The 27,924-nt window shown below is 43.7% G+C and overlaps 3 protein-coding genes and 1 long non-coding RNA gene across 10 annotated transcripts in view; 1 reads left to right on the top strand and 3 right to left on the bottom strand.

Moving 5' to 3' along the window:
- ndrg3a (ndrg family member 3a) overlaps positions 1–341 on the bottom strand; it is a 33,312-nt gene extending 32,971 nt beyond the window's left edge. The window contains exon 1 of one of the 3 annotated variants that reach the window (XM_086198599.1): positions 151–341. The gene's annotated coding sequence lies outside the window, so the exon portion shown is untranslated. The remainder of the gene's footprint in view (positions 1–150) is intronic. The other 2 variants (XM_086198598.1, XM_086198600.1) reach the window with 2 other exon arrangements.
- Positions 6–1,498, top strand: LOC147267631 (uncharacterized). Its single transcript, XR_015112053.1, has 3 exons — positions 6–427; positions 506–589; positions 1,109–1,498. It is a non-coding gene; the product is annotated as an uncharacterized LOC147267631 (long non-coding RNA).
- Positions 1,367–14,620, bottom strand: phf20a (PHD finger protein 20, a). 4 transcript variants are annotated; one of them, XM_086198594.1, is made up of 17 exons: positions 14,454–14,599; positions 12,489–12,595; positions 10,916–11,087; positions 10,567–10,651; positions 9,870–9,946; positions 9,199–9,775; positions 8,435–8,485; positions 8,083–8,352; positions 6,617–6,811; positions 6,413–6,508; positions 5,695–5,850; positions 5,105–5,286; positions 4,899–4,998; positions 4,197–4,392; positions 3,608–4,049; positions 2,696–2,876; positions 1,368–2,609 (listed from the first exon to the last, which is right to left on the bottom strand). In XM_086198594.1, exons 2-17 carry the CDS (start codon positions 12,569–12,571, stop codon positions 2,467–2,469), a joined length of 3,006 nt encoding a protein of 1,001 aa, XP_086054720.1. In that variant the 5' UTR covers positions 12,572–12,595; positions 14,454–14,599; the 3' UTR covers positions 1,368–2,466. The 4 variants fall into 4 exon arrangements, with proteins under 4 accessions (XP_086054719.1, XP_086054721.1, XP_086054720.1 ...); XM_086198593.1 differs by lacking the exon at positions 12,489–12,595 and having other exon boundaries at positions 1,367–2,609; positions 14,454–14,620; XM_086198596.1 differs by lacking the exon at positions 5,695–5,850.
- Positions 14,621–15,536: 916 nt separating this feature from the next.
- Positions 15,537–27,924, bottom strand: part of arhgap46a (Rho GTPase activating protein 46a) — a 33,132-nt gene continuing 20,744 nt past the window's right edge. Inside the window, exons 3-10 of one of the 2 annotated variants that reach the window (XM_086198584.1) lie at positions 25,610–27,041; positions 22,892–23,558; positions 22,234–22,326; positions 20,266–20,339; positions 19,811–20,010; positions 19,123–19,214; positions 18,786–18,955; positions 15,537–17,033 (exon numbers count right to left, since the gene is read on the bottom strand). In XM_086198584.1, the coding sequence (XP_086054710.1) occupies positions 16,839–17,033; positions 18,786–18,955; positions 19,123–19,214; positions 19,811–20,010; positions 20,266–20,339; positions 22,234–22,326; positions 22,892–23,558; positions 25,610–27,041 (2,923 nt within the window). In that variant the 3' untranslated portion in view covers positions 15,537–16,838. The remainder of the gene's footprint in view (positions 17,034–18,785; positions 18,956–19,122; positions 19,215–19,810; positions 20,011–20,265; positions 20,340–22,233; positions 22,327–22,891; positions 23,559–25,609; positions 27,042–27,924) is intronic. The other variant, XM_086198585.1, reaches the window with a different exon arrangement.

Here is a 27,924-nt window from a genome sequence, read left to right as displayed (position 1 = left end):
GGTTTTCCACAAGTCATTCCTCGTAATAATCGATTCAACGACAAGAAGAAAAGGTTGGGAAGCCCAGCGAGCGTAGATAATCTCCCGTGGCACATCTGTTAGCGGGTAAATGGGGAGACGGTATCGCTCAAATACGGATACAAAACTTACCTTGACAATAAAATAGGTGTCCGGGGCTTTCCGTCAATTCCTATCCGGGTATATCGTTGAATATGAACAGCGATACAAATATTTGACACTAAGTATACAAGACTGCAGCAGCCCGCCGCTTCCTCTGCTTCAACTAGTATTTCGACGTGATCCTGGGCGGAACTACTCGCTGCATCACAGACACCCGGAGCAGCCAATCAAAGGAGGCTCACCAAAGAGGCGGAGACAGAGGTCTCACTCTGCCCCGAATCATAACCACCGAGTCAAGCACGAACGGGTAAAGATTGAGCGTAGTTTTTAATTCGTATACAAACAACACGTTTTCATTTAGATTACGTATCTCAACATCATATAGATTATGTCCTAGAACTTCTCCCTTCCCGGCGAAAATGAAAACACGTACAGCGCACACCCTACGGCACGCCTTCGCTAATGAGAGGTGAGATCATTGCAACATTTTTTTTTAAACAGGCGTCTTTTTTAAAAATATTGACATTCGTAATACCAGTCCACTCTAAAGCCCATCATCATTTAGCTCGATATTGACCCAGTTTTTTTTTTACCTTGTTTTTAAACCAAATTTAGGCTGAAAAAAAGCCAAATCGGGCAGCTCAGTTACCAAAATGTCACGCGTGTTTGTGGTGTTTGGGGGGGGGGGGGGGGGGGGAACTGGTGATAACATACAGATTGATTGAAAAGTGACCTCAACATTTAATCGAATTTCCATCAGAAATCCAAAAATCTTTGAGGTTTTTGTGGGGAATATATTGGGCTCTCTCCACGTGATGCTAGTTCAATTTTGAGAGATTAACTGATTAGGATTCCCATCATGTTTTTTATTTTCAATCTGATTATGTAACTGCACAAATAGCATAAAATAAAAACATGGAGTGAGCACGCAATCTCTCTCCTCTCTCAAAAAAAAAAGAGCCCTCTCATTCATTTCCCTACTTTACAGGTCCCACGTGCAACCAGTGTTGTTTGAATGCCTTGCTCAGTGACAAATCATCAGGGAAGAAGTCTTAGTTCTGCAAACCCTCACACTACTGCTGGCCTGGATTTCAGTGTGGTTGTGTAAGAGCCCAAATCAGCTGAGGAGAAAACATGTTACATCAAACAGTGAATGATGCAACCTTTGACAAGTGTTTGTCCAGCTGGCTAAACACGATGAAAAAGGCTTAAGAGACACAGAGAGAAGACGTCCAAGAACATGCCTGTAAGGATTAATAACAATGATAGTTTATTTAAGTACGAGCAAATCTGTTTGCATTGTTTTCAATATTTTCCCTGCTTCTAAGACAGTTACAGTACAGTAGCATACAACATATGTATTTGGAGAAAGGTTTCAATAAAGAGCACATTTTAATGACTTATCTACAAATAACCAAAACACTGTAAAGAAACCAATGAAACAAAATCCGGAAAATAATACATGTACAGGTCATCTAAGTAGTATCTGTCACTGACAAAGTACAAGATGCTAGGTTAGGCTGAGAAAAGTCCACATACACTCGAGTGAATCCTAGGTCAAGTGCTGGAGTAACAATGCAGGGTGTAAATTGATGTAAGGGATTAACACAAGAATTAACCAAGAACATTGGTACAATAATGAGAAAAGTTTTAGGAAGAGAAACATTACAATTTAAGACTAAAACAGATGTCACGCTTAGGATCTGAAGCTTAAAATAAGATGCCTTTGATTCCAGACAAAAATAAATTCACAGTGTAGAGGAAAACCAAACACTCAGGTGGGTGAAAAACAGATAATTATCTGTTGAAACAGCTTGTAAAGTGCCATTACATACTGGGTGTCTTCAAGGGATTATTTGTCCAGAGTGAATTTCAATGAATGACAGGTGATCAAAACTCAAGTATGGAACAATGTTAATGCAAGGGCAGTATCCATTTGAATATTTCATAAAACTATTGCAAATAGGATCTCAACTGCAATTGGAATATAAAGCTTGTGGATGTAAAGCACTGTGCACCGAGAGACAGAGCAGCCTTCATCTGTGTCATAAACAGAAGGCATTCAAAAAGGACTTGCATGGGAAACAAGTGTAGTCTGGTCCTACAATTTTCTCCTGCATTTACGAGGTTACTTTTTGTGTTTAATCCTGATTTAAGATGCCAACCTTCCATAAATGTTCATATAGGTACTAATGTATGACACTGGCTGGCTGTGGCATCAGATATCACCACAAAGAACCTTTAGAAGGTGAAACAGCAGCAGGTCACAAATCGTGTTATACAATCAGGGTCTTGCACTTGCATTTATATCGTCATCTTTCCACGTACTGCTGTTCTCTGGTGCCCTCATGTGGAGCTGTACAGTGCAATCTGCTGCACCTTGCCCAGCTGTGTCATCAGCCGCTTCATGCGGTGTTTGAGCTGTGGCAGACGTGCCAAGGGTTCTGGAGGCTCTAGTTCTCCCGTGTAGTCGAGCCAGCTCTCCAGCACTGAGGGGAACCAGTACAGCATCAGGTAAGAACACACTGCTCAGATATCATGTTTTGGACCACTCGAAGGCCAGGAAAACTCTTACCGTCCAACTCCCTCTCAATGAAGTCCATCCTGTGAGAGACCTCATCCTGGACTGCATCAATGTGATCCAACAGGTTGATCTGCCATTGCTGATGCTGTCTGCTGTTATCTGAAGCCTCTTCAGGATCTCTCCCCACCTCATCCTTCATCTCAGCCTGTGACCATGAGCTGCCCATCAAAGCCTGTAGACGGTCGGGGGGGGATCAAAACCAAAAAAAAAAAAAATCAAATAATGGCTTCACCTCAGTAGTTTTTGCACCAAAGCAACTAAAATCAGATGCACTTTATCCAAGCACAAAAGAATTACAACACCGCAACCTTATTTTGAAATGTTCTGTGGTTCTTTATTCCTAGGCCACATATGACCGTGATGACTCTGAAAGAAAATTATGGGAAGAACGAGCTCTTATGGTTTATAGAACAATCTGTGGTATAAAAGCACTTAAGGATCATTGTAGTGTGGATGTTTGTAAGAGGCTGCTTGATCATTATGGGCAGCTCAGTCAGACTCCACTGTTATTTCCTGATGGTCCACAATCAAGGAAAGTTCAGCCAACTAAACCATCAATCGCTATGACAACAACACTTGCTAGCATCTAGCTTTGGTCTGATCAGCCAATTAGCAGACAAGTTCATCTTCCATCAATTAAATGGAAAAACCTGTTTCCAGAAGAGAGATGCCAATGGTACAACAGGTACATCGGGCTCTGGTTTAAACGAATTAGCAGAAGCTACATACACCCATCCATCACTGAGAGCTGGAGGGGAAACGGTGCATGTGTAGCTGGTGCAGAAAAAGACTGACTCACACTAAATTTTTTTTTTGGAAAGAATACATGTAGTTACATCTTTATTGTATCGATTATAATTTTTACAATTTCAGCAACATTAGCAATTGGGTATTCAGCCTAACCTTGTAAGTTGTGCCCAGTGATTTGGGCTTGTCGGTTTCCAGCAGACTGCCATAACGCTGCTCCCTCTCCAGGAGTTCCTCAGTGCTTCTCATGCTGTCTTCTAACTCAGAGCCCTGTCGGGTCTCCACTACCAGCCTCTGCTCCACTGCTGGGTAGTAAGCCCGCGGTTTCTGGTAACAGTGTTCACTGCTGATATACGAGTCTTGGAAAGATGGGAAGGGTGAGGAGGAACAGGATGAGGAGGCAGTTGCAGCTGTCGCAGCCCTGCTCAGCCTCTCCAGCGCATTAGACAATAAAATCTCGCCTCGGCTCATGTCCTCATCAGGAGTCACTGGAGATGGAACTGCGTCACTGCCCAAGCACGAGTTGGAGCCACTCAGTGGCCGCTGTACCTGCTTCCAGGGTTGGCGCCACAGCTGCAGGTCAGGGTGAGTGTTGCTTCTGAGGAGCCAAGGCAAAAATTAGACCACTGTCGACAACACCCCTGGTCACACCTGGTGACAATTTCTATCACATTCGACATATAATTGATTTCAGTCTTGACAGAGGCCAGCCTCCAGCCTGTTCTTACAGGTATCCTGTACTCACTGTAAGACACTCATCTTCAGCTGCAGCCCATTGAGGATCTCTACCACATGGTGCACATCTCCCAGAAGCTGGTGCGTGGTAGTGATCTTCTTGGCATTTTGGTGTGAGTAGTTTTCTTCCAGGAAGGATAGGCCGTACATGTGTCCATTGCTCAACCATTCACGGTCATACCAGTAGCGCAAACTCTGCCTCTGACCTGAGAAAAATCATGATATTACAAACAAGCAGTCTCAAAGAGTTGAGTTGTTCAGAAATCCTTATTGAAGTGGTAAAGAGGGGTGGCAATGACTCGTACAGAGCCTGGTTGCTGTGAACCTTAATCCTACCAACAAGGAAACCTGCAGACCCCAGGGCTATGCTCTTCATTATGTCACATCACACAGGTATTTTATTCCAGCAGTGCCCTTTTTGAGGGCTTTGTTCATTTGTTTCTGATCACATCTTTATTTTTTTTTACAAATTTTTTCTTGCTGGGGGCAAAAATTCTAAACTCATGGGCAAAATAAAGGTTAAATTACTTGAGTGGGAACTGATTCCTTAAGTTACAGCAAGCCCAATAAGTGTTAATCCATCTAAACCAAACACATCTGCATCGGTAAAAGTTTGTTTAAATTAAAACGTAACCTCAGCATACATAAAATGATCACAGTATACACAATGGAATTTAATGCAACAGCATTTGAGAAGGTGGTTTGTACTCACCTGGAGGGTCTCTGCAAATGTAGCATGAGTATCTGTCTGGAACATTATCTTCCAGTAGGCCCATGCAGGTGCCATGTTGCCAGCACAAACAATCTTCACACTGAGGGAGTCACAAATAAATCCAATTTTTACAACTGTGAGCCAAAGACAAAAAGAAGAAGAAGAAGAAGAAATAAATGATATCAATCAATAACAAAACATCTCACTTGGATCATGAAGTCATTCTCTTCCTCCACCTCGCAGATACACCGCACTATCTCTTGGTCACTTGTGTCAACAGCACCAGAGTCCAGACTTAAGGGTGGTGTTGTGACATCCAAGTCCACCCCGTAATCTTCATCGCTCCATCCACAGCTGTCAGTGGACCAGTCGCTCATGCTATCCTCATCTACAGTGACAAAGCCACACTGGGATGTTACAATTTTCAAAGGAATGCCAACTTGTAAAGATGTGACTTTTGCCATCATGACCCAGTTAATATTACATTTCTCACACATCATTTTCTATAATACTTAAACATGTATGCACTAATTGAGTTTTACTGAATATTTGTGGATTACATGATGAAACAAGCCGTAGCAGCGAAGAACAGCTCAGCACTCAATCAACAAGCAAAGAATATTTAGCAGCGACAGCCGGCACTTTGCCTCTGAAGGTCAGGACATGAAAAACATTTGGACACAGATACCAGGTGTGGTGCAGATCAAACGAAGAAAACATGATGGACTGAAGAATGAAGGGGAGAGGAAACTATGTACAGTCACACACAAAAACATGCACCGTCAGAGATACCCACCATCCACATTTATCTGCTCTGAGTAGCTGTATCCAGGCCTGCTGGGGTAGGCCTCAGGCTTGTGATTGTGTGAGAGGGGGGGTTTGAGTGGCAAATTCAATTTGGATGGAAGACCCAATACAGAGATGTCAATATTCTCCTCACTACCTGTGTAGTCTGTTAATACAGGGAAGGGGAGGGGGGGGGTGGAGCAGACGTAAAACAAAATGTCAACTTTGGAAATTTCGAAACAAATGCCCAACAGGGGATGACAAGCAAACATTGAGGAAAAATATGACAGACTCAAGAACAATCAGGGCCGATCATTGTTATAAAACTCCGTATGTCAACGGTTTCAGGCCTTCATCCAGTGAAGTAGGCAGTCTGAGGAAGGCAGCCTATGCATACATGCCAATCACATTCATGTACTTGTGAGTACCAACTCGGAACAACAGAGTGGAATTGCGTTCAAGTTAGTCAGAACCCGCACTTTTCATCACCGGTACAGAGTTGTCATATAACAGTTAAACCAAGCTTTCATGTATAGCTTGGTTTAAATAATGGAGTATGACTGGGGCCAGCAACAGATGTACCACTTCTCCCACACGCAGAGGCTCAGCCAACACCGAAAGGAGTGAATGAGTGCTTTGCAGCCTAGCCATGTCCACAACGTCACAGGGAATGCGCGTGCAAAGCAGAAGATATGTGATGAGGCCCAATGCCTGGGATCCCTTCTTACCAGACTTTGCCTTCTTTTTCTTCTTCCGCTTCTTTAGTTTAATGCGGAGGAAGTCCTTCTGTTTTGGTTTGTCTTTCAGTCTGTCTTTTACTGAACCTGGGGAGCATTAAGTTACAATAAATAAAATAGGACACATTGCAGCATTAATGCAAATAGGTGACAAAGACATTAAAATGTGAGAACTCAAATCACAATGCTACTGACTGATGTTAAAGCCACTCTTGTCAGAGTCTCTGTCTTGCTGCTGGCACCCATTCCTGTCCAGCTGGTTCTCCTTGCATTTTTCCCTCAGTAGCGCCCTCTGCTGTTGGCCCTGGGTACTAACTGCAGACGGGGCTGACGTGCGCCTGCCTGCAGTCTTCACCTCACCACAGAGTGCTGACGCAGATACTACAGAGTCTGTAATTGCAATTTATTGTTCACAATCAATTACAAGTAGTAAGGAATAAATACAAAGAAAAAAATACTTCTGTTGATAAAAATGTGTTTCAGTTTTGAACTACATGACTCAGCAGCCCTCCTCAGTTTTACACATCCCTACAGAATAACAGTTATCATTTTGCTTCACACTCTAAATTGACAGTAGGTGTGGCTGTGAGAGTGAATGGCTGTCTGTCTATATGTGTTGGCACTGTGATGGACTGGGGACCTGTCCAGGGTGAACCCTGCCTCTCACCTGAAGGCTGCTCGGATAGGCTCCAGCTCCCCCCCCCCCCCATGACCCTTAACAGGATAAGCAGTAGAAAATGGATGGATGGATGGATTATGCTTCACTCTGATAGCACTACATAAGAAGTCAAAACTAGCAGCTGTTTAAACAGAAAAACCGAAAAAAAAACAAAAAAAAAAAACCCCACACACTTCAGTCTGGGATTCAGAAAACCTGTCTATGTTTAAGAGCAGACTTAAGAACTTCTTTTTTGATAAAGCTTATAGTTAGGTCTGGTTTAGGCTAGCACTTAGATATGAAGCTGTAGGCTTAGACTGGCTCTCCCATGGTGCAATGGGCCTCTCTCTCCTCCTCTCTTCCTTCGCTGTCCTCCTATATGTGTCATACATAAATCATACTCATACATATTACGAACTCGTCTTCTTCTCCGGAGCCTTCAGGCTCCCCTCATCACAGATCCCAGGTGCTGCTGGAGGAGGCTACAGACCTGAAGAGGCTCAAGCTGTCACACATAGCGCCACCTGCTCACGTCCCCATCTGTCCAGCATTCTCCTTCCCTTTCTCTCTCTCTTTATCTCTGTCCCTCTCTTCCCTTCTGTATATCCGTCTTCCTCCATTATCTGTCCTTGTCTCTGCCCTGCTCTCTTTCCCCCCAACTGGTCAAAGCAGAAGGCCGTCCCCATTGAGCTTATATCTCCTTGACATTCCTGCCTGTTAAAAGGAAGGTCTTGAAGGAGTGTGGTGCTAGGCCTGCTCTACTTGTAAAGTATCATGAGATAACTTTTATTGTGATTTGGCGCTATACAAATAAAATTGACTTGACTTAATACATGAACACATTCATTTTTAGAAGAGTGTCAATATTAATTAAAATATCTTTATAAAGTATATTTTATTTGAATGCTACATGAGTTGCATTTGACCCTAGCCTTCTAGGAAGAACAGCTGGTTCTCTCTGTCAGATCCAGTGGGACAGAAATTAAAGTGGAGATAAACTCACGCATAGTGGCAGAGATGGTTCGTCTTCTCTTCGGACTGTCCAAATTGGTGGCAGTAGCCTGTTTATCAGAGGCCCTGGTCTGGACACTCCTGGTAGGACTGCACTCTGTCTCTGGAGGCTGCTCCTCACCATGGTAATATTTCATATGGTAGTGCAGCAGCTTGGCCTTACGGAATGATTTTGTGCAGCCAGGAGCACTACACTTGAACGGGTTATGGTCAAGGTTGATGGACAGGACGGGAGGGGGTTGGTTTTTGATAACTCGGTACACTGAAAATAGAATAAAAATATGGACATAAGGACAATTTGAACAACACACGAGGACAGGGAGAAAATATAAAAGTGTACTTACATGGTTCTCTGCTGAATCTGTTGGGGTTGTGGAAACCCTGCTTCCTCACCGCTGTCAGAGATAAATCACATTTATTTAGTTGCTCAAGTCTTGAAAATATAAACAGAGCTTGACACTACTATCACACACTCAGGCACTGTTTAAACCTGGCTTGAGGATTTGTCCTTAGATATCCAATCACTAGTATACAGTTCTGAGCGACGTTCACACTATGGTCTCATGTGACCACTTGTGATTGGATCTCAATTCCCTTCCATAAATGTAACAGTAACATACATTTGCAAGTTTTGAATCGGCATGTTTACCCACAAGTTTATTACAAGCAACACAATCAGCCGTTTTGTTCAAATTGGGTGAAAATTGCCTGTTGCAGTCCTGAGTCAATCAATCGAAAATTAAAATCACATCATCAAAACAAAATCAGAATGATTTGATGATGCACTTCTATAGCTAGCATTTTAAAATCAGACTTCGTCTAATGATTTTCATCATAAGCCACCATTCCAGCAAAAATCAGTATACATTTCTTCTTGAATAGAGGACGTCAGACGTTGTGACCCAGGACACATTTGAGTTCACACAGCTAAATTAATGTGCCCACATGTGGCTCAGACCATCTCCGAATGTGGTCTCAGTGATCTCCATCTTTCTTCAGGCACGTTCACACCTGAAAGGAGCTATCCACTTGTGATTGGATCACTCAGATCAGACCATGACCTCATTTCCACGGGGTCTCAAATCCAGAGTACTTCATGAACACTCACGTTTCACAGGCTGAGGAGGAGGCACATCTGCTGGAGGCTGAGTGCTCTCTGATTGGATTTTGGGCTTCTCCTCTTCTCCTCCATTGGACTCTGTGGTTGTGGTAGTGACAGACACCTGATCTGCCTGATTGGGCACCTCTGTGAATGGCTTGGGTGACTCTGTATATGGCTTAGCTGTGTTATGTTCCTCCTCCCCCTCCTCCTTTTTCACTTTGCCACTAACATGACATCCATCATCAGTCCGCTGATGATCTTCTTCTACCTTAATACCATTTGTAAGTCCTGCCCCCTTTTCTTCATCCCTGGGTTTCTTCTGGTCTGCTTGCTCTGATACTTCCTCTTCCTGTTTGATAGGGGGTGCAGTCTCCAGCTTAACATTTGCTTTCTTGTTATTCTCATTCAGCATACTCTCCTCCTGCTCCTCGTCTTCACTATTGCTGTCATCCTCCTGGTCTGAGGTACTGCGTCTGGCCCGCTTGTTCTTGGGACCACCATTCTCCTGAGGCCTCCTGTCTCTACGATTTGGGACTCTCCTAACCATGGTTCTCTCAGAGGACCGAGACTTTCCTCCACCTCTCTGTTTGTGAGCAAGGCAAAAAGCGAAAGTAAGAAAGAGGAGAAAATTGCTGACGGATCAATGCATGGATATTTGTATCACTAACTCCATGTACCTCTTTAATAAAAGGCTTCACGTGAATTCCCTTCACTGTCTGGATGACGCCATCATAGAACTTCACAGTGTAAGATGCTGAGAGGAGAACAAGACAATGTGTTACACAAGCACCGGGCCGCTAAGCTTTAGACAGTTAAACTGTTTCAACACTGAAATAAAAGACAAATACTATGTGTAATGTACTTCTGACCCGGGTCATTATTTTCCTGCTGTTTTCCTCAGAGCTGACCGCACTGGGTGGGATATGCTTAGCTTTCAAGATTTGCCATGACTAAATGTTCCCTTTTGTCTTGACTAAATGTTCCCTTTTGTCTTAGGTTTGCTGTTGTCAGTTTATTTAGTAGTTACTTGGTAAATATGACTTGCGACAAAACAAAACTGGGCAGCAGGTAGGTTACTACGGGTATAGGTGATGAGAAGGCTTTTGGATCTCTAGAAGTGTATGATCCAACTTTACTAGATTAAAAAAAGTAATATCAAATCACAATCCTTGTAGAATTGCTAAAATCAAAACCAAACCAAAGTATTGATGTACTTAATCAGATGATAGATGTAATGTCCTGGCCCTCGCCACACATCTTCAATAAGCAGGTGCATATGGGAAAAAAGGCTGCAATCCTACCACATTTTTATAACTGTTAACTTAGAAATGTTTTATTACATACAGTGATATATTTCAGAAGTATTTTCCTCACCATCTTTATTGACCGAAATGACCTTAGCAGGGTAGAAACGGCAATCAGACCAGCTGGCCAGGACCTTGTCATTCACGTGAAAACCCTGGTGACAAGGACAGGCACATTCATTTTTGGTAACACTCTAGATGACTTATGTTCTCATGCAAACATATTCATTGTCGCTAAAGCTGAACTCCAAGGAAACGGATATTTCATTTCACTTTATAGGAACCTATTTCTCTTACAGTATGCCAATAAAACCCCAGCACTGTGTTTCAGCATTTAAGAGGGACAGATGAAGAATGACTTGATGTGTCAAAGGTTACAGAGAGACAAATAAGCAGACCCAACAGCATCTTTAGCTTACAGGCACAGGGGTGTCGTCCTGCAGGCCTTGCCTCCTCAGTTGGACGCGCTCCACAGGTCTCAAGTAGGGACTTGTCCAGTCAAACCACTCGTCATAACGATGGCTCCACTGCCGGTAATGAATTAGTACTTTTTCATCTTCATAGTCTATCTTCTCTATGTTGGCAGCATACCTATAGGAACAACATCATTCAAAATGTGAGACTCAATGGTTAACAGGATAGCCATTAGTAATTGGTCATTCTGAAGGCTCATATATTGTTGAACTTTTTCTTCTTCTTTTTCTAAATAACAATTATTACTGAGCTTTGTTTTGTGCATTTATTATTTCTTCCACATGCAGCAGACTAACAAAGCTGTAGAGTGTGTTTTTTCATTGAACTCAAACTGACACGCAGAACCTGTCAAAATATTCTCATCAGGGTTGACATCCTTTGACTTTGTTTAAAAACAGTGGTGACAAAATACAATGGTACTCTCATCTGATACTTAACCCCGTCATTTTTTTCCAGAGCTCAGAGTAAAAAACACAGATGGTGAGAGGCTGTCCCATCAGTTGGCTGTTACAGATGCTTCTGCTTGACAGTTTGAATATAAACATGAGAGGGTAAAATAGTACATGCTCAGGGATCGATTTACCTGCTGCATAGCCTAAGAGATGCAGCCATTCTTTACATTCATAAAACCAGCAGCTGATAATATCCTAAAAACCTGCCACTGAAAACATAACATTGCGCTGATAGAGCTTGTGTGTGCAATGTTTTGCATAAAAACAGAAGGAGGAAAAAAATATTGTTGACTTTACGGCTGAGAGGATGGAATGCAGATCGCTGATACATTTTGAATCTGGAAATGAGTTGGGAATAAAGTTTAAAGCATCGGCCTGAAATGGGGCTACTGCTAAAAGTTCACATGCAGAGATTTGATATCTAAAATTCAAGATTGGGCTCTGAGCCAGTTGGGAACATGAAGATTGTGTCTGCAAGCGCTTCGGAATGCGCCAACGATTTTTGGGAGTGTAAAGGTGAATCACAACCTAAATCAGGCTGAGTATCCTGTATTGCGCAACCAGTGTTAGCCATTTTACATTTAACATCTGAATTTTCTTAAAGGATAATTGTTTTTTTGAAATTGTGTACTTTGCTTTTATGTCATGATATTAGAATGACTACTATTACATGCAGTTTGAGGAAGAAAATGTTCGCTCTACTAAAAACCAAACTAATTTGACAAGAGTCAGTCGCCCACAGCAGTCAGGGGTATCCACCAAATGTACCAGGCCCATCCTCACCCCATTATTTAGCTTTCCTTGCTTGGTCATGTCAGTCATGAATGAATTGTACTGTTCAACACAACAATAGGGGCTGCAATTTCTGACCTCAAATGTATATCGCCAGTTGTTGTTTACTGGCAGAGCAGAAGCGAAACCACGAAAAGGGAATTGCTAGACCTTAATCTTTTAATGGTTGATGACAATGGGCCAAGTAAAGGGAAAATGTGCTGTACATCTACGTGAGAGTGAAGGTGGTTTACAGTTTCAAGGATTGAAAAGGATGAATGAGGCCATGACTCACCAGTTTTTGAGGCTGTCTCTGGCCTCAAGCTGAGCTCCCACCTCAAATGTAATCCCTCTTCTGTTAGGGGGCGTCTTACTCATACTGCCCACATCAAGGCTCCCTTCCTGTACACATACAAACACACACACGTACACACACACACACGTACACACACACACACACACACAATAAACACACCAATCAAAACTACACCCATATGACCTCAGTTAGACTACTGATAAACAGGACATAATGATGCTACAATTAGCCCCGTCTTTTTCCAGGTCATCAAGATTTAGGTTACCAGAGGACTGGCAAATCACAGCTCTGCCCAATAGGCAGTTAAGTCTTGCAAGGCCAGTAATTCACTACTACTGAGTCCTTTATTAAGCCATTATGCCATCTAGGGCCAAGAATAACAAAAAAGGTTCACAAGCAACACATTACAAGTTTTGTAACATGATGCAAATGTGTACAGTAAGGGAAAACTAATACTACGGTGAGCCATGCCCGTCAATGGTGGTGAAATGTGCAGGATGTTTAGTGAGACCTAGTGAACTAGAGAAGTTACAGTGTCTTGGGGATGACCTGAAATCCTTTAAGTTGTCTTTATTAATGAGACATTCGATTTCAGTATTTCATTTGCTGTCTAGAGAGGAGGATGAGTGATGGTAGTTTTCCACTATGAGCACCGAACAGTGCTTACAAATGTGTGCACCCTTACATATTCCTAATAAATACATTTCCTAGCATGCCAGTTCTGATCAAAGCCAGCAAGAGGCGGTAGTCCTTTTGGCCGTAATGAAATAGCATTAATGCTCCGAATACTAGCGCCTCTTTCGTCAGCACGCAGAATATATGAAGAAATATTAAGACATCAGCCTTTCTTTCATACAACCTCAACAGTATCGATTCGATACTGCAAGATCTTAATTAGATCCAGGGTACAGCTGACTAACCACACATTGTCTAACGTAGCTTGAGCGAAGCGAGGCGGGTTCAGCCCGACCTACTAACCAGATGTCTTCCGAGTACACAGCCCACGTGTTTGCTAGTCAGCCGACCCACGTACAGACACAAAAGGAGGCCGCGATAGAGAATTAAAATGAGCGCCCGTTACCGGCAGGTATCTAGAATGACATCATCAAGTCGCACAATTATAATAAGAGTAAATTAAGAATTATTGTGCGAACTCGTATTTGAATAACACAAACGCAGAGCCAAACAGACGACAACGACCTAAATGTGACTGTGTAGGGGATTCTACAACCATCAGAAACAGGTTTAGCAATAACAGGTCGAAATGAGAATATAGACGGGTTGAATTTAACATGTCCTCATGTCTAACCTAATTTTGCATATGAAGGTGCCGCTAATTGTCCAACCACACATAATCCCATTCTTCTACACGCTTTTTATAGCACAGGTTTTGCTTCGCGCCTCTCCAGATACACAATTGTCAGCCAGGACCTGACACTTTGTTGTCCGGTGTTTTATAACCAGAGGGAGTAGCTTGAAGAAACCACCACCTACGTCACAATTCACGCCAACGTGACTGGCTGATACAGCCCAGTGTGAATGGAATGCGCGAATCTGATTGGCCGAGCAGCTGTCACTCACAGCTGGGCCTCACGGTAGGCCTACTTCTTCATACTTTTCCTACTGTGCGCGAGCGGCGTGGACTCGAGGTACAAAGCAATAAACTTCCCCCAACCAAGAAGCCACGACAAAATACAACCAGACACAGGCGGAATGGATACGTCGACCAGGACCCAAAACCGTAATAACACTAAAACAGCAATATAGTGGACATACACAACATTGTATTTCTACTTCGTCACGTTTGTTTTGAACTCAAAGCGCCGACACGCGGCATTACGCCAGCTACACTGTTGATGCATCCGCCGAACGAGCCTAGTCCGCGGTGCCATGAGGGTCCATCCACGCCTAAGTGTTACGGATGGTGAGCTTTGAGCATCGTACCTGTTCCCCAGCCACCCTTTGTCCGGTTGGGTGTCAAATATGCAGTATAATCCTTCCGACAAGCAGGCTCCGCCGCCTCCGCTTGTCTGCTCCAGATTACGCAGTTGTATTTCTTGCCGTTGCTTTCGCCACCGGCGCGGGCTGTGTGGTGTTTTAGTGCGCATGCGCCTATCATGCTCCCGCGCGTCATTCGTCCCAATATGATCTGTGATGGCCTCTGAAATACCGCGGTGCGTCCTAGAAAGTGCCCTTTTATGTAATTACACCAAGTGGTAGGTAAACTGGGATGAATGAAACAAACCAACCTTAACTCGATCATAAATGGCTAGAAAATTAAGGAAAAAGAAACTTTTTGTCAGTAATTTTTCCAGATTCTTTTTAACCACCACTTTTATGTGCACTAGCATTAATGAAATATATTCCAGAATAATTAATCGTCTCTCTGACGTTTGATCTGGTCCCAATCGAATGCCCTGAACCAAGTTTGAGTTCATTTTCACCTTTTCAACAGATTACCGGCCATATAGCGCCTCCCGACGTCCATTCAAACGCCTCAATGATGCAAAGGTAGCACATTGCAAACGCAGAGATATATATTCTTTTTTTTTTTTAAACAGTCGCATTTACATGATAAAACAGATAAATTTCCTCATCAACCGATCACTCCTTTTGACTGCAATTCACTCCAACACCTGTGCATATTTCATTAACTCTCATCAAGCAAGCATCTTGACAGAAACCCTGTCATTTTTTTTGTCTGAACTGATGAATAAATTAGCAGGACTGAGAATATGCCTGCAGTTATAAAACGCTGCGCCAGACATCATAAATTTTTTAAATAATAAGGTGTCTTCTTTTAGTTTCAAATATTTTTTAAATTATTTTTGTTATACACCAGAAACTAAAAAGAAATGTATATTAAATGTGTCCTCTTTACTGTTTTAAAAGAGTTTAAATATAACTTTAAGATATCTCTGATAATGATGGCTGCCACAACATCTTTTTGAACCAGAATAGTTGGAGTATAAACAAACAGCACAGCACCCCCCAAAAAAAGCAAAGAGGAAATAACCAGTATACAATTGAACAAACCTTTATTTATAGACAGTCATTCTATACTTTAACAAGACCTTACAGAATCACACACCTATACACACATGGAGAGTGGTTTGAATCAGTTCTATGTTCAAAAGGCAGGCGATTACAACAGAGAACTTAACAGTAATTAAAAAAACCAAAACATTATATTGCTCTTTACTCCACTCTCATCTTGCATCATTAGAGTACACTTGAAGTAGAGTTAACACTATTTACACACAGTATTTATTTACATCAGCGAAGCCTGAGTGGACACAATAAGCTTACTCTACATTCTCATAGTGCTTGACAGTTGAACAATACTTCTTTCTCAGTGAGGGGGGATGAGATTGATTCATGATGCTGATGGGGGTGGGTGTGGGGGGGTGGGGGTGGTTTTGACGTCCAACACCCGTTTTATTCATAAAACCTGAGCCACAAAACATACAGACCACAAAAACAGAACACAATTAAAAGGCTTCTTATAGAGAATAGAGAGAGAATTATCATCTGAATATCCAACGTCACTGTCATAACAACACTTCATTACAGTGTTTAGAGGTGTAAAATGTTGTTTACTTTGAGAACCACCAAGATGAGTTAAAAAGAGTTTTCCGTGTAGCCTTCCAGTTTGTGCTTAGAAATATTGGCTCTGTACTCAAATTCGGAGACACAGCTGTGGAGGTGGAGGTGGTGGTGCAGCTTTTTTGTGTCTTGAGGTGGCTGCTGCAGAACAACTAAAAACTGAACAAGCTTATTAACAAGACACTATAAGAGGATTTCTTTCATTTCTTTTCTATATGTGACAAAAGAAGACTTTGGTTGCAACTCTGACAATCACACACACACACACGCACGATACCAGGGAGTAAAAATAAAAACAAACAAATTAAAAAATAACGGTGGAGTATCTACCTGGCTATTTTTAGTTTCCTTGTGAAAGAGATTACCTCCCAACAAATATTACTAGACCCAGTTGTTGTATGATAAACTGTAGTAATACCTACCCACCTACCTACTTACAGTAAATATGTTAGCGTCATTAAAGTTAATTGCTTTAGTCTGAGTGTCAGTGAGCTGCTTCTTGGCTCTTACATGGGGTTGCTGTGCATTATCGTAAAAAAACAACAACAACAACAACAAAACGTTCCAAAGCCTGATTTGTATTGTCTTTTGGTAAGAAATACGCTGTAGTATGAGGTGTCCCCCCAAGAGTTTCCAGTGTGTACACATAGTTGTATATTTCTGTGTAGATGTGTAACTGTAGAAGCTGAGGTGGTGGTGGTGGTAGTATTGGGTGGGGGAGCTCTACACCACTCCTTCAATGAAAGTGGTATCCAGATGAACGATGAGCATTCTGAGAAAGGACATCTCCTTGCGTGTGTTCTCAAAGATAATCCGTGGATCGTCTGATTGACACCGTAAGCAGTTGGGTGCCATCACCATGGCCAAGTTGTTCACATCCATCTTGGTTACAGCCACGTTGGAGGGCTGAGCAAACACCTGGGGATGCACAGGAGGAATTAGCAAGGCAGCATGAAATGCACAAATCACATTCAGTCCTCCAGTGAGGCAAGTCTGTTTTAAATCAGCATCAAAACTTCACACTGAGGTTTGTTCTGGTACTTTTTCAGTGAAGATTATGTGTAAGAGGATTAACTTCAGTATTAGGAATCAGGAAGTTTTAAATGTACACTTGAAAAAAGTAATCACTCACAACAGCAAGCAGAATAAATATGAATACTAGGATTGTTTTCAATATCTGATTTGCTTGTTCAAGGGAATTTTTGTGATTAATTTTCATCTTACGGTGGTTCTTCAGTAAGAAAGAGAAGAAAAGAAACAGGTGTAATTTGAACAGGGGCCTTGTTGAAGCCTTATATTTTGATGAAAACAGAGCTGAGCCAAAAGTAAGGCCAGGCAAGGCAAGGCAATTTTATTTGTAGAGCCCGTTTCCACAACCAGTTTGTCTCAAAGGGCTTCACATGGCATCATAACAACATCCTCTGCCCTCAGACCCTCACATCGGCTGAGGAGAAACTCCACAGAAAACCCTTTTAACAGGGAAAAATCTGAGAAACCTCAGGGTGAGCAACAGAGGAGGGATCCCTCACCCAGGACGGACAGACGTGCAGTAGATGTTGTTACAGACAAGAAAACAGTTTACAATACAAAATGTGGGAAACATGGAAATGTTAATAACAGTTGAAGAAGGAAGCTTCTGGAAGGGGAGGCAGGGAGAGCAAGCCAGCTTGATGGGGGACTGGATGGCAGACTGGTTCATGGAAGGGGAGCGCAGGCCGGTGTAACAGCAGGGGGAAAAAAAAAAAGTAAAACTCTCAATCTAAAATTAAATGTTTGTGCCAGCTCATCTATGATTGGGAAATTTGGGTCATTAAGGACAGAAGGAGAACATAAATACAGAATTTTAAACAAGTTTTACCTGGAGGATGGCTAGCACCTGCGATTGAGATAAGGTAACAATCTCAGTCATCCACGTGGGACTCAGAGTGGAGCCAGGGGCCAGGAGAGCCAGTTGAGGCATCTAGTAAGGATGCATTAAGAGGGTGGAGGATGCCATGGGGCAGACCAGTGACCCTGTGGAGGGTTGCGTCTCCATGTTGGCCTAGGAATGCCTTGGGATCCCTCGGATCCCCTGGACAGAGCTGGCTAATACAATCAAGGGAAGTCTAGGGTCCCATGCTACAGCTAGTTATTGCAGGTGCTATTGCACTGTTTGGCCTCTATGATGATTCATCCCTTCATTGGTGTATCTAATTACATTTGCAGAAAAAAATCATCATTTGATAAGAGGGAAGCATCAAATATGGACATCCATCCATTTTCTATCCTGTTAAGGGTCATGGGGGGGGGGGGGGGGGGCTGGAGCTTATCCCAGCGCCCTTGGGACAAGAGGCGGGGTTCACCCTAGACAGGTCCAACACATATAGACAGACAACGATTCACACTCACAGTCACACCTACAGTCAATTTATGACTGTGTGAGGAAGCCGGAGTACCCCGAGAGAACCCACGCAGGCACAGTGAGAACATGCAGACTCCACACAGAAAGATCCCGTGCTCAAACTCGGAACTTTCTTGCTGTGAGGCGACAGTGCGAACCACTGCACCACCGCAAACACACACTTGTTTTGTTCTATTCTGAGTAGGAGTATCTGAAAACTATTGTGTTTTTTGAGGGTTTATCTCTGCACTCTTAGGGCTGTGTGTGTTTGGCAAGATCATGGTGCTTACCTGCAGAAAGTGGATAAAGTAGCAGAGCACCAGCCTGTTGAGCTCAGGCAGAGACTGAACCACTGCTATGGCTGCCACTGGGTCATCACAGTTACTGACACACTGTTTGTAGAAGTTCATTGGGATAAGAGGTTCCTCCAGTTCCCGATACCACAGCTTCATCAGAGAGGCTGAATCACACACACACACACACACACACACACACACACACACACACACACACACACACACACACACACACACACACACACACACACAAACTCTTAATAAACCATAATAAACCAGAGCCAGGGCTTCACATATATAAACAGATCCTGCAAGAGACATCCTTCCTCACCGGGAACATTGGGGTCCGACAGGTTCTCGGGTATCCTCCACTGGTCGACTTGCAGCTTCAATGCATTCACCTCATCAATGTCCCCAGGCACCCTGAGGACAAGACACATCAGTTACATTCAGTGGCCACAAGAGGGAGCCCTGCCTCTTTAGCTGCAGATTCCTCATGCCCTGCAGTAAACTGCAGATACTCTTATTATTGTTTATATCTTTGGAGCAAAAACAACCGTCTAAACATATCAAAGCCAAACAAGGCACTGTTCAGGAAACTTGTCATCCTGGAAAGTTTCACAGGGAGATCTGTATAGAGTAGGTTTAGTGAAAAGGAATGGTTTTGCAAATAAGTTAAGACATAACAGAATGAGATTTGCTGGAGAAAACACAAACACACACTTGTGGAGCTCCCACATGCTTGTCAGCTTAAGCAGTAATGTAAACGCACATTATGAAGTATCAAGTTAAACAGTGCAGGTCTCAGGAGCAAAGCAGAGCTGTGTTTGTTCGGCTGTCTGCTGTGTGTACTGTACACAGTCAAAGCCTCCTTTAATATGGGGGGGCACAGGAGACCACACACACATATTTGTTTATGTACACTGCACACACAACATGGAAGATCCAATTCAAATTCAATGGGCTCCATTCTTCCCCGCAGCTCAAGTTGAGGCATGTCATTTTATGCGCTTAGTTACCTGAAGATGCCCTCCGTCTGAGCCCCGCCCAGAGCCAGAACATACTGGGAGAGTTGAACCTGAACCCAGGGCAGTTTCCTGTCTGGGAAGAGTTCACTCTGCCTCTCCATCACCTCCTCCAGGGAGCTGCCAAACAGGGAAGGGGTGATGATGGCACGCCTGCTGTGGTCAATCTCTTCCAAGGTGGGCTTACGTAGCCCCTAGGAGGAGAGATGAAGCAGAGATTTACTACCTGAGTATGTCAGTGATAGCAGTCATGGTTGTGTCTACAGCTGTGAGTCTGTGTTTACGTCTTTAGCTGTCACTGTGTCAGCATGCCTGTAATTATGTCTTCCTCTGTGATAGTATCTTGGGTGACTCAGAAGTGAATCATCATTTAAAAGTCATATGTCCTATTTTTACCATGTGGAAGTGAAATATTTTGATAGTTAAATGTAACATCTAAGCTAGTTTACCTTTTTGCCTCCAGTGATTGCGACCTTTTGCAGTTTCCGATGGCAGAATTTGGCGTATGTGCTGATAGGCAGGCCTGGAGGGGAAGAGAGGAGACAATTTCAGCATTGAGAAACAACAAAACCTTCCCAACTCCAAAAAGTAATACACACATTTACTAATATTCTCACAGAAAAAGCCTTGAGCATTACAGAACACACAAAATAATGGGCGTTTATAGCTCTTTCCCACAAATAGAAAAAGCTGTGTTTTTTCCCACAGATGTCAGAGTGTTGGAGAGGCTGGCAGTGGTAATTGGAGAGACATGTTGACAGTGTGATTCTAGCATATGGGGATTAGAGGAGGCCTGGTTAAACTGTCAGGCTGAGGGAAGATTTACCGCTGTTGAACAAAAGCTTTAGAGACAGATCCGGCCTACACATCCAACGTTGAGGTGATTCAGCATGCACGCATGTAACGGCCTCAGGACAGAATGAGAAAGCTGTCTACTATCAGTTTCGGTACAGAATATTAATCAAAAGTTAGGTTCTGTAAGTGTCTATTTCTTACATTAAAAGCAAACATATAACTTCTGGGTCAGTTTGTAATCATAAGAAAAAGATCTCTCTTCTCTGTGCTATTTGTTTACACAAATACTGAGCGCTCATGGGTCTATTTCCCTTCCCAGGGTCTCATCATATCAGGCACCTGGTCCAGGGCCAAATGAACAAAGTTAGTGAGGGGATTCAAAAGGTAGCAAAGCATGTTCCTTTAGATTTATGGCAAACAGGTGACTCTCATGCACTCTCACAACTGTTGCTAATCTGACTGAGTTTGACAGTAATTATGTCTTGTTAGAGAGATCATGCAAATACTTGGCCTTGATCTCAGGGAAGCGTTTTCTCCTCATGCTGACTAGACCTGGAGACTCACTCATTCACTCGCAGAGAAGCAAGAGTGCAGTGAGAAATGAATACTAATGGCCATCTATATTTACATTAAGTTCAATTGCATGAAAATAACAACAGCCAGGCAACCAAAGCCCAGGAGAGGTAGGGGCCCATTAGGAGTGTACTGTACCAAGCAGAGCCGCATGACACCTGTCTACACATAGGCTGAGGCTAAAATTAACAACAAAAATACAGAGCCGACTCGTCTTGGTTACAGTTTATGAAACACTCGTTCAAGTGCTGGCTGAAACCGATGCGGCTAAGAGGGCAAAGTAGAGGCCACCAGTTCCCACATGTGACTCCCACTCCTTCTGTTCACAGCTGCGGTCAGACTAAAATGTTCTAGCTACTCCATCCATCATGCAACAGCAGCCCTCATTCTGCTGTTTTTGTACATGCTGAGCTGTTCTTCTGGTTGTCATCAAGTCCCCCCTCTCTTCACTGTTAGTCAGAATTCTGACGGTATCTTCATGACTTGGTAGTCAGTAAAAAACATTCTGAGTCACTCAAGTTCAATGTGTGATGTCTACTGTGAGAAGGCTGTGTTCCTTTCTGGTGACATCATGGCCACAGCTGGCAATGTGGGCTCCTCGTGCCCATGAGTGGGTATCCCCTGAAAGGGCTCTCTGACATGCAAGTGGCAAGAGAGACCGCTAAGATGATTCACAGTGCGCTCCATTGTGCGCAAACAAAACCTTCTGAAATTCTCTTCATCCTACATATTTTTCCTGACCAACTTTCTGTGAAACTCATTTATTGTGTCTGCAAGTACATCAGCATGTGCTCATCTGACCAGCGGTGCAGGATTTTCCATCCCACTCAAAGTGGCCACTCTTAAGGGAGTAATATGTTTGAATTCTAATGGCTTGTATTGCTAGGAGACTCTAGACAGTGGTTAAAGTGAGTACAAACACATCCCTGGGACTCTTTTCCCTCTACCTCTGTCAAACACATAATCCTGTGCAAACAGGGGAAACACTGCAGAGCCAGAGTTCATCATGCTACATCTTGGACAAAATACCAAAAAACTTGAAAAGGTACCTTCTTCTTCCTCAGTGTTCTGCTTCCGCTTCTTTCTGGATTTTGAATTCTTCTTCAATTTCAGTTCCTGCTGTTCTAATATAAACTGAGTCACTGTGAAAGATGGAGGAGAGCAACGGTCATATGTCTGATGAGGTGATATCCCCTCACTGAGCTGAACAAATACAATACTGCTTATAAACATGACCATGCAGATGACATTTAAAGCAGCTCCAATGAACTTTCACTTTGTGTTGAATTTGGTGCCCTCTCTGGTCAAATACAGCAGTGTAAACCACAACTTCAGATGTGTTTGGTTGATGTCATGATGTAGCACCACTGTTTCAGCACATGCAACACAGTCTGGTCTGATAGTTGATTTCATTTCATCTAATCTTTCAGGGAAAATGACCTTAAAAAAAAAGATATATAAGGGTACTATATAGAACTTGCTGGCTAATGTAGGTCATATTGAGGGATCAGAATTGAACTGATATGGCTATATAATCAGTTAAACAGTCTTTGTAGCTGCTTTAAATTATTAAAATTCCACCACAAAAAGAAAAGGAGAAAGGAAGCGGTTAATTTATTTACACAGAAAATGACATTGCTGGCTCACATAAATAAGGTGAACAATCAGACAAGACAGGGAGGTACAGAGGAAAGAAAGGTGACCCACCCTGTTGCTCAGTCTGAGACTCACATTTCTTGTCGCTGGTGGACTCCGTGTGTCTCTGAATGTAGCCATCAAGGTAGCAGCGGAACTTGGGTGAAGGGGCAAAGAAAGCCAAGCTGACTGCCATTAGTTCCCAGCCTGCTGCCAAACTTCTGGGGCTGGCATTGCCTGTTGTCTGCCTGACCAACTGCACATACAGCTCATCCCTCAGCCCCGGCATGTCCCAGCATTTGGTGACTATGAGCAGTGCACAGTGACGGCGGTCCAACCGTGAGGGTCTGTCACCCATATAGGCCTGCACAAGCTTGAACATCTCACAGGCCTCCTTTCTGACAGCACGGTTGCTGGTGACAAGCATGGGCTTTTTGATGGATCCACGGTTCCACGACAGCATGTTGGCAATGGAGACACGACGCCGGAACAGGCCTTGCGTATGCATGTTGAGGTGCTTGCTGGCCCAGTCTTCCATGCCCATCTCCGGAGGTGATGGCTGCCGCAGCGTGGCATAGGAGAACTGGTAGGAGGGTCCTCCGGCTCTGCCTCCTGCACCATCAACTCCCTCTCTGTTGTCATGAGTGGTGGGGCGATGGGGGCCAAGGGAAGCCGTCCGCCCATCCACCATGCCTTTTTTCCTGCTCTCTAGCTGGGCCTGGAGCTCTAGGGTGCCCACCTGCAGTACAAGTGGTGGACATTGGATAGTGTTACTTAGAGGAAGAGGATGGAGGGTAAAGGTTACCAGAGACAGGGAGAGAGGGATGATTGCAGCAGCAGAGTCCACATGGTGCTATACTGAGAGTTGCGCTGCTTCCCACCTCCCTGGCTCTGCTCTGCAGTGCTGGGGCTCAACGGGGAACTCAGCAGAATCAGCACTTTAGTTTGCCAGAAAAGAATCTCCCAAAATCCTCATGTACTCTGGCCACAACAGCTGGTGGCCAGATAGTGGCACTTACGCTTCCCTAACAGGCTCCTCTCTCCTGCAAAGCTACACACGACCTCCATGCAATCACTGTGGTGGACTTAATGACCATGAAGAGCACCTCACCTCTCTTATTTGAGAAAGTCAGTTACCCAGATGCGCTTTGCAAGCAGCCAGGAACAACATTAAACCTGAGCCAGAATGAAAACTCACATTTACAAATGGAACATAAAAACTCATTGACATGTCTTTTCAGTGAGACCCTGATGTAATATGGAGCTGACGAGTGCCAGACAAGCTGGACTTTAGATTTTCGGTTTCTCAGTCCAATGGAGCAGATCTGAGGTTCAACTGTGGCAGTGAGCCCACACAGTCATACAGATGATGTATTTAAAATGGTGAGGGTGACAAGAGGTCAACTCCAGAAGATTAAATGCACCAAAACATCTTTCACTGAGAAAGTAGACCAACGCTATAGAAATTCTACTTTCAGTAAATTCCACTGCTATAAAAATAGCCCAACAGAAGAAACAGTGGAAATACACTCAGCTTATGAAAACACAAATTATTCATGGTTTTTGTGGAAATGGTTGAGGTTCAAGTGTATGCTTTGAACAAGTTAGATCAAAGGTCTTTCAGTAAGAACAGAATGTTCAAATATGGAAAAGACGTAAAGCTTGTACATAACAAGCCATAATCTGTGAGTGTGTGAGCGATACGCCAGCAGGTCTGAAGAACATTCCAGGACAGACTTAGGAGGCCCACTACTTTGCTGCTCTCTAACATGCAAGAGCTGCGATGGTATCAATAATCTTTGGTACAGGCATGCCTCCTCCTTTTCTTCTTCCACTCTAGATGCCAAGCCTAGACCATATGGGCCACAGTGGCCCTCCTTCCTGACAGAGGGAGGCCATGTCCTGAATCTCTCTGACTGGCATGGACCCCAGATGACCAAACAGAGCTGGCGGGTGAATCTACAGTACCTGCAGTGTGGAACAGATGGAGGATGACAGGTAATGCTGGGACTGTAGCCATTATAGCTCAGTGCCACCACCACCTAATGTTCTGGAATATGTCGGCATCCAGGAATGGTACGTAAGAGGAATTATTAAGAAAATAAATGTGTTTTTTTCAAAGAAAAACATTAGCCTTATGGTACATCCAAGATCTCCTTATTGAATCAAATATCAGTTGTAAGTTATTATAGTTAACAGTTGTCGCATTGCATTGGTGTAAGTGGTGTGATTCTGTAGTTGGGGGTGTGTGTGTGAGATAACAAACAGCAGAATTTAAATCTCACTTCACATGCTGCAACACATCAAAAAATCTCACATTAAGAGACTTTTGTAAGAACCCTTTGATTTAAAGGTTGAGATATGAATCATGCTTCATCAACAGTCTTTGTACTTCAGTGCTCTACAAAATAGAAATATACAAAAATAATTGATTGTGTTATCTGGGTTTTTTTAAAGACCAGTTCCTGCTAGTACTGAGGAATATTTCTGCTCATCAAAACCTCCCCTCTATTCCTCCACCTCTCTGAAGACTGGGCACACTCAACAATACAGCAGATGCAGATGCTTTATTTAGGCATGACTGTACTTCATTTGACAAAGCCAAATGAAGGTCCTACGTAATGGGGAATCAGAAGAGGTATCAGGAATCAGATCAAGTCTCGACCACATAGAGCATAACCTCAGCACTCTAAACCCATGATGAACACAGAATTAAGAGGGGGAAAAAAAACATCTAATCATGAATTAACCAATATGTATTTTTAAATTTTTCTTAGGAAAGGGGGTTACCTGGGAGGGTGGTCCTGGGGTTTCTGGTGAAGACAGACTGGCCTGGCTATTGATACTCATCTCCAAAGTGTCCACTTTTTCATATGTCCTTTTCTGTCTGCCTGGGATTTCCAGAGGGGTCAGTGCAGGGTTACCTGCCTTGCTCAGTGAGTGGCCAGCCCCAGAGAGGTCCTCTCTTGATGTGCACCTGCCGGCTGACGAAGTCCCTCCTCCTCCATACCACCTGAGTGAGTCCGCAGGGGAGCGTGTCCGAGATACAACCCCCCGCTCCACTATCTCTGGGTCCAGTCCCACTCTCACCTCCCTCATGGTGTTGGAGCGGCTCACCACCTCCCTCATTTCAGCCATCAGCCTCTCATTGAGGGCAGACAGCTCCCCACTGCTGCCTACTGACCCCGGCCTGCCTCCTGCACCACCAGCGGCTCCCACCCTTCTCCGGCTTTTTCGTCTCAAACTTGGAGAGGGGCCGGTGGAGTAGCCAGAGTCTTGATAGTTTGCTGTGGCCTGTGGGGTTGAGGAGGGGAAGTCCTGTGATGCCTGGCTGCTCTGCCTGCTGTGTCGTGCTTCCATGGCACGCTGCACTGTGGCCTCCAGGACCCGCCAGGTTTGCTTCTTGTCCAGTGTACTGGGACCTGGGGCCCCTGTTTCTCTGTCCCTCAACTGGCCCCGAGCCTGGGGCAAAGAGTGAACCTGAGGCTGGAGGTGAGGCTGAGGCGGGATGGCAACAGGTTCCAGCCTGGAGGTGGGAGAGGGGGATCGTGTGGGTACAGGAGAGCTAGACAGGAGCACCTGTTTGGGGTCCACATTGATCATGTGTTTGATGCACTCCAGACCAGCTGGGCTATAGTCAGAGGCAGAAGGATTCCTCCTGTGTCTGGATCCTGGATGAGATGAACCAGGGTGCGGGATGTGTCTGGGCTTCTGGAGGCTATGGGTTGGTGTCAAGCGAGACAGAGGTTGCCCATTGTGAAAGTGTGCCCCTTCTACCTCCATGTCTATTGGGGGTTCATCATATATGGGACAGTCTGAAACTGGATCATCATAAATTGGGGCACTGCAGCCATATTGGGGGGACACAGGGCGTGGTGTGCTGGTCTGTGACCTGTGAAGAAGCGGACTGGGATGGCTACTGTCTGATGTCACCAAACAGAAGCTGCCATTACTAGCTTTTCTCAGGTGGTGGGCCTGACGTGGGTCAGCTGCCATTTTGCCAGATGGGGTTGTTTTATATCCCTGGGTGGAGCCTAAGTATCCTCCTTGGGGCTTATTGTTCGATGGATGCAGTGTGAACGAACTAGCATTGTTGTGTGCGTTGTGCTGGATGTGCTGCTGCTGTGAGGCTGGACTGGGTTGGGTACGACTCATGCTGTTTACCTTCACCAACATGGCAGCCTTAGAGCCAGGTGCAGGCTGCCATCTTTGAGAGGCATCCCTGAAGGAGAGACAAGACAAAAAAAAAGATGCAATGTTGGTCAAAGAGACAATGTAAATATCATAATTAAATAAATTCAAATTATTAAACAGTTCAATAAATATAACCATTGAAACACACAGACATCATACAGTTAGATGACCCCTGACAAAAATTAAACAAAAATATTTCCAACATCAATGAGTAAACATGTTAAACAATCACAATATTGACCAAAGCAACAATTTTTTTGCTGCAATTGGCACCCAAAAATCGAAACAAAACCCTTGGCTAGCTTACATTTGAGAGTATTCCAAGTTTATGGTGCTTAAAAATTAGCTGGAAATCACAGATTATTCGCTAAACACTTCACAGACAACAACTTCAGTGTGTATTGTTAAAGCAAGTTTAAATATACTGAATAGGTTTAGTAGATTTTTACGATGCGTAGCTTGCATAAGCAATGCAACGTGCGTGGTGACATCATTCGCACCCACTGGAATCGATAAGGGAATTGTTTGCAAAATTGGCAAATGATTCCAAGGAATTGAAAGACTGGGAACCGGTTCCCTACAAGAACAGGTTTTCGATTCCCATCCCTGATACTGAGTGACAGCTCACTGAAGCTCATCAAAAATTCCTTCAACCATGTGAGACGGTTGTCACAAAGTGCAATGCAATGTATAATGTTTGCTGGTAGTTGTACATCTACACCATAATAAGTGACACATAAAAGTCTTAATCCATCTTAATGACTAAATGAACATTTGTACAGGAAACCCAGCAGGCCACATGAGAAAGGGGGATCTGGGAGATGTCAAGATTGCAGTAGTTCACAGTTGAGAGGATCTTCAGATGGGTCCAAAGGTTAATTCTTCTCCTTTTGGTTGAGCATGTGGGCTAA

This window comes from Aulostomus chinensis, chromosome 3 (genome assembly GCF_037954235.1).
Source record: "Aulostomus chinensis isolate RoL2024-O1b breed Wild chromosome 3, RoL_Achi_v1.0, whole genome shotgun sequence".
Taxonomy (NCBI): Eukaryota; Metazoa; Chordata; class Actinopteri; order Syngnathiformes; family Aulostomidae; genus Aulostomus; species Aulostomus chinensis.
This window is presented reverse-complemented; position numbering and strand designations above follow the sequence as displayed.

What these genes read in the sequence shown, in the direction of transcription:
- phf20a (XM_086198593.1), bottom strand. Translation starts at nt 14,617, where the DNA reads ATGCGCACTAAAACACCACACAGCCCGCGCCGGTGGCGAAAGCAACGG. An exon ending in CAGATTCAGCAGAGAACCAT is followed by an intron (nt 8,353 to 8,434) that starts GTAAGTACACTT and finishes TTCTATTTTCAG; the next exon opens with TGTACCGAGTTATCAAAAAC. An exon ending in AGAATGACTTCATGATCCAA is followed by an intron (nt 4,999 to 5,104) that starts GTGAGATGTTTT and finishes TGACTCCCTCAG; the next exon opens with TGTGAAGATTGTTTGTGCTG.